This window comes from Phoxinus phoxinus (genome assembly GCF_949152265.1).
Source record: "Phoxinus phoxinus genome assembly, chromosome: 22".
Lineage (NCBI taxonomy): Eukaryota > Metazoa > Chordata > Actinopteri > Cypriniformes > Leuciscidae > Phoxinus > Phoxinus phoxinus.
The window spans coordinates 2,215,401-2,228,738 of record NC_136897.1 but is presented as its reverse complement, the minus strand read 5'-3'; the positions used below and the strand labels follow the sequence as shown (position 1 = coordinate 2,228,738).

Below are 13,338 nucleotides of genomic sequence, written 5' to 3'. Positions count from 1 at the left end.
GAGTTTGAGTCTGATTGATCCGCTTACCTTGGGTCCGTCGGTTCCTGGAGTTCCTGGTAGACCTCGTGGCCCCTGGAGGCCCTGCGGCCCCGCACCTCCTCTCTCTCCTGGGAAACCACGCTCACCCTGAGCAGGACAAGGGAACTTTAACACACGCAATACAACGTACTTACAAAGCAAAGAGAAAGAGAGGGTTTGAGACTCACCCGGGGTCCAGTGGCCCCTGCGGCTCCAGCTTCTCCGGGAACACCCTGAATGAGCAAAGACACACACACGGCTCTATTACACATCTATGTGTGGCCAACAGAATAACAAGTTTCCTCGTGGGATTCAGGAACTCTTACCTGATCACCGGGTTTGCCTCCTTCACCAGGGGGACCGGGGGGTCCGGGCAGACCCTGTGGACATCACAAACATCAGAGACTTTCAGAACGATATCCAAACATGTTATTAAGATAAATGGTCCCATTTTATATTAAGTGTTTTTAACTACTATTTACATTTCAATTAATGTTACACTTTATTTGGATTGTCCACTTCAGACATTCGACAAACTGTAAGTAACTACATAACTAACTCTTATTCATTTTCAACTACAACTACATGTCAAGTAACTCTTTAAGGTTCGAGTTCGGGTTAGTAGAATAAGTTGATGTACTTGTAAAGTTACTTATAGTCAAATGTCTGTTGAGGAGCATCAAAATAAAGTGTTAGCAGATATTAACCCTCTGGGGTCGGCAAACGCGCCGGCGCATTTTGCTAGTTTTTTTTTACATAGCAGCAAAATCGACTTAAAATACTCTGTCATTTTTGGTCATACAGACTTAAGAAATATGAAAAAATAAACTGTTAAATGTCTACTTTTTTATGTGTCCACTTACAATCGAAATAAAACATTGTGCTTTTGTAAAATAAAGAAAATAAACAGGGTGAGCTTTCTGCAGACAGTCTACTAATCCTCTAATGACTGCTAGTAGTCAAGTAGACTTATAGTTAGAAGAATGGGTAACACTTATTTTAGTGTCCTTATTACATGTTGCATGTAGTTACTATAGTAATAACTATATTCTCAATGCAGCTTCAAAGTCTCCACACGATCCCAGTCGAGAAATAAGATTCGTATCTAGCAAAACGATCGGTCATTCTCTAAAAAAAATACATTTATATACTTTTTAACCACAAATGCCCGTCTTGTACTATCTCTGAGATGCGGCACGCATTACATCATCATGTTGGAAAGGTCGCGCGTGACGTAGTCGGAAGTACCGACCCAGTGTTTACAAGTTTGGAGTAGGAGGACCGTTAAAAGTTATTGTATGTTGAATGACTGATTCATCCAGTAATGAAACAAGTGAAGTCTTTATGAGTGAGTCATTATATCATTCATTCAAACTGTTTTTTGTTTTTAAGAAGAAAATTGTGATCTCTATTATGAACGAAAAAATAATGATGTTCAGTTTATCCAGAATCGTGCAGCTCTAATATAAAGCAATGCAACATTTATCAGTTTCTTCAGCGTTTTCACACACTCACCTGGAAGCCCGATGGTCCTGGTTGACCCTGCTCTCCTCTCTCTCCTGCAGGACCCTGTGAACATCACATCATCTCAGTGCTCATTCTGCTTAATCATGCATTAGCATGTGACGTGGACACACACACACACACACACACACACACACACACACACACACACACACACACACACACACACAGAGACACACTCACAGCAGGTCCAGGGGGTCCAGCAGCGCCCGTCTCTCCATCTTTCCCGGGCAGACCCTGCGGAGGACAAGACATGCGTCACTACATCACTGTCTGATGTGAAGAGAAGCTGAGGTGAGAACCGGTGCGCTGTATTTGCTGACACACTGTTTCTTACGGACAGCTTTAGGCAGTTTACACCCGCTACTACAGATTTTAGTTTTACAATGTCAATACTTGGGTCACTTTTTCAAAACTCTTCACAACTGTGCATCATTTATCATTGCCTTTGTACAAAATGTACTCAATGACTATATCTCAGCAAGCAATATCCGTAATTTCTCCGTCTCGGTTAACTATAGACCCGATATAGTCCGGCTATGAGTAACACACTTCTAGACGAAATAACCTTGAATTTGGTTACATTTGTCAAAACAACTTGCGAGATGAGATGTATGATATTCCATCATGTAAGCAAAGTCAACAGTGATTACAAGCTGTTCGGGTTCATTTCTTCACTCATTTCATTTCTTTGTTATCTAATTGATCTATCTAGTCTATTCTTGGGCGATGGTTTAGACGTCTATTAAATTTTGCCTTGATTTAGCCAGACGACAGGCTTGTGTTTGGAAGCTATTAGACGTCTTTAAAATGCGAAATTGCTTTTTTGAGTGCTTGGACCTTTCAAATTATATGATTCTTTTCTCTCACTTCGACACAAACACCAGCAAAACTCTGAACCTACAGGACAATTTTCATGTTTACATGCTCGTTTCAGAACATAAAATAATCCAATAATGAATAAGACCGGAATTTGCTACATATCTACAGTAATATCATAATGAAATATATTCTGGATCTTAAAATGAAATACTTGTACAGATGTACAGTAGCTGAACACACAGGATACTGTACATCTAATGTACTCATTACTATCTAAAAGGGGAATCATTAGGGATAATGTAAACATGGACCATGTAACAAACTGTGGAGAATTATAAACAGGAGAGAGTGTCGTTCTTGTTTCGTGAAGAAGTTTTACAAAAGAAAACTTTATAACTTTATGTATAAAGTGTTGTTAGTGTTTTTTAGGTCGTTGTCAGGGGAAAAGCTTCATTTGAGACATGAATGAAGAGTTTTGGTATTTTTAATGCATTTTGAATGTGAAATTAACTGCTTTTGAGAAATGGGTCCAAGTGATTGTAAACCGCTGTAACACCTGTGTGTGTGTGTGTGTGTGTGTGTGTGTGTGTGTGTGTGTGTGTGTGTGTGTGTGTGTGTGTGTGTGTGTGTGTGTGTGTGTGTGTGTGTGTGTGTGTGTGTGTGTGTGTGTGTGTGTGTGTGTGTGTGTTCAGATACACTGTAAAAAAATATTTTCATGATTTGTTATCACAACTTTTTTATCTTTTGTCAAATCAACTTCGATAACTAATGTGGTGAAGATAACATACTATTTTGAGTTTCTGTTTATTCTGTTTCTTCTTCATTGTATTAACTCAAATTTTTAATTAAAACAAACTCAAAATTTTAAGGCAACAAGGTAACTTGCTTTTTTAAGTTAAACCAACTTTTTTTTACAAGACTTGTTCACATACACACACACACACACACACACACACGCACACACACACACGCACACACACACACACACACACACACACACACACACGCGCACACACACACACACACACACACACAGGTAAACTTGAGTCTATGTATGTAAACTTGAGTCTTGAAACTTGAATTGTTTTGATAGCATTTCAGATTCAGAATATATTTCAGTATTTTCTGTATGTATTCAATGTAGAAAATTGCTTTCTTATTCATTTTTGTATTATGTTAGGTTTTGAACTTATAGTTTAACAGTTTTGAAAAGAACATGTAAACATGCAAATTGTCCAGTAGGATCATAGTTTTGCTGATGTTTGTGTGAGAAAAGAAATCGTGTAATTTGAAGTCATTGAATGTGCAAGTCTTGTGAAGACTCATCCAAGTAAGAATCTCACTCATGTGCACACGACCATACAGCTTTGAAATAACAGCTAGTTTTGGAAACATGTTTTTTTGATAATATCACACTTACTATTTATCCCTTGGTAAATTACCATTCACCCAAATCTATGTTTAGTGATGTTGCCTGAAATATACATGAGAGCCACCGAAATGCATCCAAATGTCCAGTTCTCCTTAAAGCACATGACCGGTTTAGCTCTGAGAGACAGAAATTGCTAAGAAACACTGCCAAGAGACTCAGCACCGCTAATGAGAAGGACCAACGCTCAGCCGGCCTGAAGACCAGTCGAGCTGTTCTGCTTCCACTTGGTTTAGCGGTGTAGATGTGCTGAGGATACTGGAGAGCAAAACTTACACGCAAACCCGGAGCTCCAGCGAGTCCCTTCTCTCCGGCCTTCCCAGCCTCACCCTGCAGAGAGAGAAAGATCCCGGATGTTAACGGCATTATGCTTTAAGATTAATTCTGATTCAGAGCACTATGTGACACTGGACCACAAAACCAGTCACATGAGTCAATTTTTGAAAATTGAGATGTATACATAATCTGAAAGCTGAATAAATAATCTTTCCATTGATGTGTGGTTTGTTATGATATGACAATATTTGGTCGAGATACAACTATTGAAAATCTGGAATCTGAGGAGCAAAAAAATCGAAACATTGAGAAAATCTCCTTTAAAGTTGTGCATTTATGTTCACGATTGTGCTGCATTCACTCACACAAATACATGTTTTATATATTTACGGTAGGACATTTACTAAATATCTTCATGGAACATGATCTTTACTTAATATCCTCATGATTTTTGGCCAATAATTTTGACCCATACAATGTATAGTTGGCTATCGCCACAAATGTACCCGTGCAGCTCCAGACTGGTTTTGTGATCCAGGGTCACATATTTTCAACTATAAAAAGTGTTTAGCGCAATAATTAATAACACAGAAGAGCAGTAATGTACACACTCAAGTTGCCGTAATGCACAGAAAACAAACAGCCGTGTGTTGATAAGTGTTCATGTTTACATTGCCACCCTTGGGTCCAGGGAATCCCATCACTCCCGGCTGTCCACGAACACCCTGAGGCCCCGGGGGTCCCGGCCGGCCGTCTTCACCCGCAGCGCCCTACCCCCCCGACACAACAACACCGTTACTCAGGACACAAACACACGCTCACTACTGGACACACTCAACACCCCCAAAGGACAAATACTTGATTTTATAAGGTCTTTCTTTTCTTTGTTTTGTACCTTTCCTTATATTGTTTATTTATTTTTTTGTCGATATGTGTATTTTGTACAATTTCTGTATGCATTCCTGCAATAAAAAAAAAAAAATTATTATAAAAAAAAAAGGATCCAAACATATTACTACAGCTCAGATGTTAGCATGTGTGTGTTTGTCTTTAAAAATGAAAGTTGTGTTCCAAATGAAATACTATACACTCATGCCATGTACTTAACTGTGTGGTGTGTGAATATCATAAGGTTATAAGGTCATAAGGTTATTTGTCAGCCCGTCCCCCTCCAATAAATATTTAAAAGTATAACTGCACCATTCGGGCATTTGAAGTGCACTTTTTCTTGTTGGCACTATTTCTACAAAATGCCACAAGTATGCAAATTTAGACACACCTTTTTGAGACCTCTTGTCATGTGAGAGATCACATGACAGGAAGTAGGAAGTGAAGAATCCTCTTCAGGACATTATAACTGTGTCATAAATATGTTTCTTGACCTCAACAACAGTGGTACAAATTGAATGTGTCATTAAAATGTTATAATGTCCTCATGACAGCCGATGTCAAAACCAATCACACGACAGTTTAATGCAACGTTAACCCATAAGGCTAAGTGGTTTCTTAAGTTTGATAATTAATCTGTCATGTTTATGACAGGTTGTGTTGTCTTGGTAATGTCAAGTTGTTATGACAAAGACACTGACAGGTTATGATGTATGTTTATGTCAAGTTGTCATAACAAAGACATCTCAAACAATGTCATATTTGCATTAAAAATGTCATAATTGAGCGAATGACACTTAATGACAGTCGTCATAAACATGCATAAATCCTCCTACATATTAATGACGTGTTATGTCATGATTATGAAGGTGTCATGTCAGTCTTATGCACACCCCTTCAAGTAAAGTGTTACCAAAGCGTCTAAGTGCCATCTGAAATTTTCTTCATTTTTATCAAGCTTGTATGTTTATGCTCAGTTATGTCACTTTAATGGCAATACAAATGACCTATTAATTGCCATTAAAATCAATCAATATCAATAATAATGTATTGCCATGTCAACAAGTTAATAGGAATTTGTCTTGGTAACTCTCAGACGTAAATAGCCTAAAGACCAACATCATAAGTACAAAAATAATAACAACAATACCCAGCAAACAGTTAAACACCAAACTGGTGAAATTAAAGTGAAACTACTGAACTTAAATATACGTGCTTGATAAACTTAGAGCGCTTAGAGACTTTTGCATCTGAAGTCTTCATATATAAGGCTGTATAGTCAAAATATTGTGTGTACTCACAGATGGACCGGCTTTGCCCTGTGGACCGGCATCGCCCGGACGTCCCGTCAGACCCTGTGAAACCAGAACGCGGTGGTTATGACATGTATAATCAGCACCAGATCTGTTGGCAGTGCAGACCGTGATGTACCCGTGCACCGGGAAGACCCGGTTCTCCCGGCCGTCCTGGGTCTCCGCTGGCTCCCTTGGGCCCCGATACACCCGCAGATCCACGCTCGCCCGGAGCGCCCTGCGACACACACGGATAATGACAGACACTGAGTACATGCAGCAGTCAAGTAAAACCTGATGTGATTCTCATAACCATTTGCTAAGTTATAGTTTGGTTTCCAATGTAATAGTGCAGCCTTTACTGACGGACATAGAGCTGTATCTTCTACATTCCCAAAGAACAATATCAGACACATTTTAGGCTAAACTTTAGTCACTAGGGCTGACCCCTAATATTTCCTCAAATTAAATGATAATAAAACCGAGATATTAGTGATTGGCTCAGTCAAAATGATGGACCAGTCCTTTGATATTGATGGAATTCACGTTTAAGGCCATTGCACACTGAGTCCAAAATTCGCATCCGAAATTTTCGCACGTTAAAAAATAAATACGACCTCACGTTATGTCAATCACGCTTGCACACTGCCTCCGAAACTTTCGTCCGTCATAAAAAAAATCGAAACGGGTTCGATTTTCTGCGTTTTTCGCATCCGTAACAAGCAGTTTGAATGGTGTTTGAATGGTGCTTTGACAATTCAGAGCCACCGAATCACGAATACGAAAAAACGCATACGAAAATTTCGGACTCAGTGTGCAATGGCCTTAAGCCTTCGTCATCGATTCGTAACCTTGCTGTCTTATTCGATCCAACTCTATCTTTTGGCTCTCATATTTCTTCTCTTGTTAAAAACTCTTTTTTCCATCTTCGTAATATTGCTCGTCTACGATCTTCTCTCACTTTAGCTGATGCTGAAACCTTAATGCATTAATCACATCACGCCTGGACCATTGCAATGCCTTATTTCTTGGTCTTCCCAAAAAACGTATTGCAAGATTACAGTATGTTCAAAACGCAGCAGCAAGAGTTCTCTCCTCCACCAGGCGTTCTGCTCACATTACTCCTCTGCTTCACGACCTTCACTGGACCTGTGGCATCACGTATCCGCTTTAAGGTTTTGCTTCTAATGTTCAAAGCATTAAATGGTCTTGCTCCCCAATATTTGTCTGACCGACTCTATCCTTACCACCCGGCCCGGTCCCCGAGATCAGCTGAACTTGGTTTATTGTCCATCCCTCGTTTCCGGTCGTCTACTGAAGGTCATTTAGTATTAATGCTCCTCAATTAATGAATTCGTTAAACAATTAAATGTCTCCTTGCTATATTTGACATATTCATAATCATTTCTTTTGCTAATTCTTTGTGACAGCTTTTAGGCGTTACATCATGAAAGCTTGTGTGTACGCGCCCCCACCGAAATCGACGCCTATGTCCAGCATAAATCTCTAGTAAGGGTTTATTGTTTTCTGCATTCTGAGCATGGCGTCTCACCTTTGGACCAGCCAGACCATCTTGTCCAGGAAAACCTCGATTACCAGGAGTACCCTGCGGAAAACATGGTATCATTGTTGAGTGTTATTTACAGAATGCTTCATCTAAAAGAACTAGAAACACAATGCACGAACGGGTCACGTGTTAAATGTTATAAACGACTCAAGAGGAGCAGATGAAGTTATCAGATATGAGGCAACACGTCTCACTCTCTCTCCGTGCGGGCCGACGGGTCCAGCGGCACCAGGCTCTCCTCTGGGTCCTCGCTTGCCTTCCTCTCCGGCGGGGCCAATGGACCCCTGAAGACCAGCGCTGCCCTGAACAAACCATGCGTTAGTTACAACAGTCATGAGACGTACTGTAAAAAAATACTAAAAACTGACATCTCACATGTGAGTTTGCTTGCATCTATGTCTAGCAGCTACAAAATCAATATTTAATTATATTTTAAAATGTAAAAAATTATTATTTTAATGCAACATTGTTTTATGTAAACATCCTGGCAACACTTTACTTAAAGCCTTTATATATAATGCATTATAAAAGTATTTTAAAGCATTAATTATGCCTTGTAATGCACATTATAATGCACTGTATGCTCTCGTGAATAATTGTAACCACAGATATAATATAATACTTATCTATTCACTGTTATGCATTAAAATGCATTCAAACACATGACAAACAACTTCAGATATAACAAGGAATCTGCAAATATTATAAGTTTTGGTTACAATTGTTTATGAAAATATACATAATGTAGATTATGAATACCTTTATAATGCATCATACATAAAGGCTTTGAGTAAAGTGTTACTGGCATTCTTTATTGTTTGTAGTGCAATACAGCGCTGCATATAATGAAGTTATTATTTATGAAGTTATGTGACTGAATGACTTCTAGTGTGAATGTAAGGACTTACAATTTCTCCTTTCGGCCCAGCCTCACCCTTGAACCCTGCGAGGCCCGAATCCCCCTACAGACGAGCACACATCAGGGTCAGTTACTGAGAATCATGAAGCTCGAGATCTGGTCAACATTATCAGATGAGAACAGAAGATACTCTGAATGATGGGATTGAAGGGTCTAGGAGGAAACGTATTTCACGACAGGAGTTGTCTATTAAACACTACACAAAGATCATGCGAGTACTGATCTGCGTTCTCTATCACGACTCATTGTGCTTTGAATAATACTTCATTATCAAACATGTCCCACTCTGCATTTCTGTCTTTATATCTCAAACTTCACACAGTCCTGTCCACTGTGAGCTGCATTATAATAAATATAAAAATGACCCTTTATATCTTCATTACTATATATTGACATATCAGCCAGCACTTGAAGAGTCCCAAGTTTTTCTAATAAAACGGATCTGTGAAATGTCTTGACAATAATTCATATCTCATGCAGCATTACTGTGTGTTTAGATATAATGTTACTTGTTTAATGAGGACCTATCGTGCATTTGTCCATGTTGATCTGTGTTTAGTGTGTGATGTTGCCGTTTGATCATGTAAAGCTCCAGTTATTCTCTATATCAGTGTCAGTGTTTCTGAACTCCCTCATACTACTTAATATCATTATTCACCTTCATATATTGGACACTAGAGCTGCACGATTATTAATCGTTAAAAGATTGCGATCTCACACAAGCAATCTTATTCTTAAATATGTCTATATAACAATCTCTTCAATTAATGGATCATTCTTTCAAGAGGTTCGTTCCAGTAATGAAACAAGTGAAGTCTTTGAGTGAGTCATTGAATCATTCATTCAAAAGATTCGTTTAAAATCACTGATTCATTCTGTAATGAAACCAGTGAAGTCTTTGAAAGAGCCAATGAATCCTTAATTCAAGCTGCAATACTTTTAAAATAAGAGAGCCTCAAAATGATGGTGAATGACATTAAAGAACAGCTTTTTTATGGAGAAAAATTAAATTAAAAATTCTTAAAATTATATATATTAATATTTTTGAGTAAATATAAATATAAATAGTCTAGATACTTAATACTAAATGTATTTTACAAACTATAAATGTTGTTGTGCTAGTACATATGTGTATTTAAATGTCTGAAACCTAAAATAAACCTTATGTGGTTGAAAACACTGAATAGTTGTGATACAATATGACAGATACAATATGACATTTTCCTTCCAAAATGTTTGTTTGTAGTGGCAAGAAAACGGATATGTTGTCTACAACATGGAGGAACATCCGTGAATGTCACTCACAAACATTACTAGGCAACCAGTAGCGGGAACGCCCACTAGCGACCTCACCGCCAGCCACTGGCGACCTGCAGCCACAAAGTCACTTGTAGTGTGAACGCAGCTTTACGTCCGTTTCGGAGAACCAGAGGGCAAATATTTTAACCGACAGCCAAGGCATTTAAGTGGCACTGAAATGAGGCAACGAAATCTGCGTTTGATTCGGTCAGGTTTCATACGGTTACTTAGGTACCGGTTCCATATCGGCGCCCGGTTTCCGTACCCAACCGTAGTCAGCTGGTCATTAGAGCGAAATAAACCACGTGTCAGGGTCATGATCGCCTGAATTGCCTAAGGATTATTCCTTACTCAGCTGAGGTGGTTCATTTTAAAGTAAAACTGAAACTCACAGACGTTCCCTTGGGTCCCAGAGGACCCGTCGCTCCCTGAGGTCCAGGAGGGCCACGAGGGCCCGGGAAACCAGTAGCGCCAGCAATACCGGGAGCACCCTACGGGAAGAAAACAGATTCCTCACGCGATCTATTGTGTTGCTCTGGGTCATTCAAATAATCACAAGTGATCCGTGTGTCATGTCAAAACAGCAATGAAGCTCAGGTGAACAATAGAAGTAAACAACTCATTCACATATAGCGAAGTCTCATGTACGTACCCCCGATCCTTTAGCTCCGGTGATGCCGTCAGTGCCAGGGTTACCCTGCGGATTGAGCGAGAGCACACAGTCAGAGAGTTACCGTCTAGCGCTCGCTTACCCTTTCATCCGCTGCGGTTCGGTCTCTACGCTCCACTTGAAAGCAAAGATATAACAATAATCCTGACAAAAATTAGGAAATAATGAATAATAAAACATCATAGGCGTCCAGCAACGTACAGGTGAAACTCGAAAAACTAGAATATGGTGCAAAAGTTCATTTATTTCAGTAATTCATCTTAAAGGTAGGGTAGGTCAGAATTGTATAAAAAAAATTTATTCAAATTTGTTTAAACTGTCTTTATATACCAATACATAATTAAAATGCAAGTACTCTGAAATAGAGAGTATAAAAAACTGAGTGACTCTAGTGTGTTTAATCTTCAATAAACACAGCTCATTAATTCCATTCACTCCCGCCTAAAAACGGTTGCGCGACTGCGCGCACGTGGGCGGAGCCAGTAATAGCGGCGGTAGTCATGGCGACGGAGAGTGACAGTCGCGCAAGCCAATCACTTGTTTCGTCCCGAATGGAATTAATGAGCTGTGTTTTTTGAAGATTAAATACACTATAGTCACTCAATTTTTATACTCTCTTTTTCAAAGTACTTACATTTTAATTATGTATTGGTATATAAAGACAGTTTAAGACAATTTGAAAAAAAGTTCTTTAGACAATTCTTACCTACCCAACCTTTAAAAGGTGAAACTAATATATTATATAGACTCATTACATGCAAAGTGAGATATTTCAAGCCTTTATTTGTTATAATTTTGATGATTATGGCTTACAGATTATGAAAACCCCATATTTAGAAAATTTGAATATTGAGAAAAGGTTTTCATAAGCTGTAAGCCATAATCATATTCCCCCGTGAGCTGGATTGGTGTTCCTGAAGTGTTTCAGGGCTCATCACCAGCATCTGTCAGTCACACTGCATCTGCAGGGCACACATTCATTACACCGCGCATGTTAACAGCAGGACGGTGTAGTTTCCCTACGGCACAGCTCTGTGAAGTAACCCGAGCTTAAGGCCACAGTGAGAAAATGAGAAAACCGACAACCTTTCATCTACCAGACCTGAGCTTTCTATCATAATATTAACGGTCCTTGTTTTACTCACAGAGATTCCCGAGGGTCCTGGAGATCCAGGGATGCCAGACTCTCCACGGGGTCCTTGAGCTCCTTCGGGTCCGCGGGCTCCGGTAGGTCCTGCTTCACCCTATGATAGAGGAGAAACAACATGATACAAACTAACCAACTATCTCTTCTCAAGAACAGGGCATTTCCAAAGCCTGGTCTGCACATTAATTTGGTCTTCAATAAGTGTTGGTAAACATCAAGCGTAGCGTCAGTTCTGGCAGGACACGTTAGTCAAGCTTGCATCAGCTGATCCTCTACCTATAGGAATATCACTGTATACATATATCAGCTCTTCAGTATTATCAGCAGCGATCGTGTTTCTCAGGAGCACATTACCCTCCTCCCTCCCCAGCTCCACCTGTCTCCAGTCAGGATTTGGCATTCTGATTCAGAATAAATTCTCGAATTATGTTAAAATCTTGAATTGAATATTTGAATTAAATATAGCAGATCAGGCCGTATCCAGATCTGATGAAGGACCTTCGCCTGGACCCGATATCAACGCAGCGCTGAAGTGCCGACTAGCCTCTCCCTATGGAGGATCCCTTTACCACTCTACAGATGAAGCGTTGTCGGGATAATTTCGGTTTCGCGTATCTGCCCCGAAGTGATAAAATTCTGTCTAAAAATGTTTAAGGCCTGACAAGTAGTTTGTATAGGCTTGGTTTGTAGGGAATTACAAACCTGCACACATATATTCAAATGCGCATAACTGAAGAATTAATTCTTGATGCGCACGCGAGCGCCATCAGTGTTTCTCACAGGTTCAGTTTAAAGTGTGTGTAGAGAGAGCGATGTCGTCTTAGCGGCCCCTAATTTAATAACTAATGATCGTTGCGACGGAAGTGAATCAATCAAAACTAACTTTAGCTGGAAAATATCTTTATTCAAGAACCGCTATAAACAAAACAATCTGTTACCTTAAATTATCCGTTTATCTCTGGAAAGCCGCTTTGAAACAATCTACATTGTTAAAAGCGCTGTATAAATGAAGATGACTTGACTTGACAAACAACTGCAGCACAGTTTGAATCTCCTCCATACTTATTGTAAATGAGGCGCTCAAAACTGATTACTGTAGGAGGAGCAGTCACGCGCAGTTTATAATCTTCCCAGAACTTTAGACCGCGCGGTGTAAACGCAGAAAGCAACTGGTCTGGGGCGGAAAAAGTTCCTGGGACAAATTGTTCCGGGTAATTTCGGTGGAAACGCGGCTTTAGTTAGTAGTGTGTTAAAACTGGCGGTTATGGTAAGGGGCGGGACATTTCCCAAACACACTCGAAGCGCTCGACCAATCACAAGACACTGCTCCAGCCGACCAATCAGAGCACAGTGTGCTTTTAAGAAGGAGGGGCTTCATAGAGACAGGAAGTAAACAGAGCGTTACTGACAGACTGGGAAGAGAGGAGCCGCAACAATGGAGAATATGAGGAGAATAATCAACATTCAAGCAGGAAAACCTGTTCTAG

At 39.7% G+C, this 13,338-nt stretch overlaps 2 protein-coding genes across 2 annotated transcripts in view; both read right to left on the bottom strand.

Moving 5' to 3' along the window:
* LOC306990463 (uncharacterized protein) overlaps positions 1 to 13,338 on the bottom strand; it is a gene marked incomplete at its 3' end in the record, with an annotated part of 318,552 nt that overhangs the window by 166,625 nt on the left and 138,589 nt on the right. The gene's annotated exons all lie outside the window — the stretch shown is intronic.
* col2a1b (collagen, type II, alpha 1b) overlaps positions 1 to 13,338 on the bottom strand; it is a 78,336-nt gene that overhangs the window by 30,299 nt on the left and 34,699 nt on the right. The window contains exons 19-33 of the mRNA XM_079597549.1: positions 11,850 to 11,948; positions 10,687 to 10,731; positions 10,427 to 10,525; positions 8,725 to 8,778; positions 8,011 to 8,118; positions 7,802 to 7,855; positions 6,389 to 6,487; positions 6,259 to 6,312; positions 4,741 to 4,839; positions 4,070 to 4,123; positions 1,726 to 1,779; positions 1,534 to 1,587; positions 345 to 398; positions 207 to 251; positions 28 to 126 (exon numbers count right to left, since the gene is read on the bottom strand). Coding sequence (XP_079453675.1) covers positions 28 to 126; positions 207 to 251; positions 345 to 398; positions 1,534 to 1,587; positions 1,726 to 1,779; positions 4,070 to 4,123; positions 4,741 to 4,839; positions 6,259 to 6,312; positions 6,389 to 6,487; positions 7,802 to 7,855; positions 8,011 to 8,118; positions 8,725 to 8,778; positions 10,427 to 10,525; positions 10,687 to 10,731; positions 11,850 to 11,948 — 1,071 coding nt within the window. The remainder of the gene's footprint in view (positions 1 to 27; positions 127 to 206; positions 252 to 344; positions 399 to 1,533; positions 1,588 to 1,725; positions 1,780 to 4,069; positions 4,124 to 4,740; positions 4,840 to 6,258; positions 6,313 to 6,388; positions 6,488 to 7,801; positions 7,856 to 8,010; positions 8,119 to 8,724; positions 8,779 to 10,426; positions 10,526 to 10,686; positions 10,732 to 11,849; positions 11,949 to 13,338) is intronic.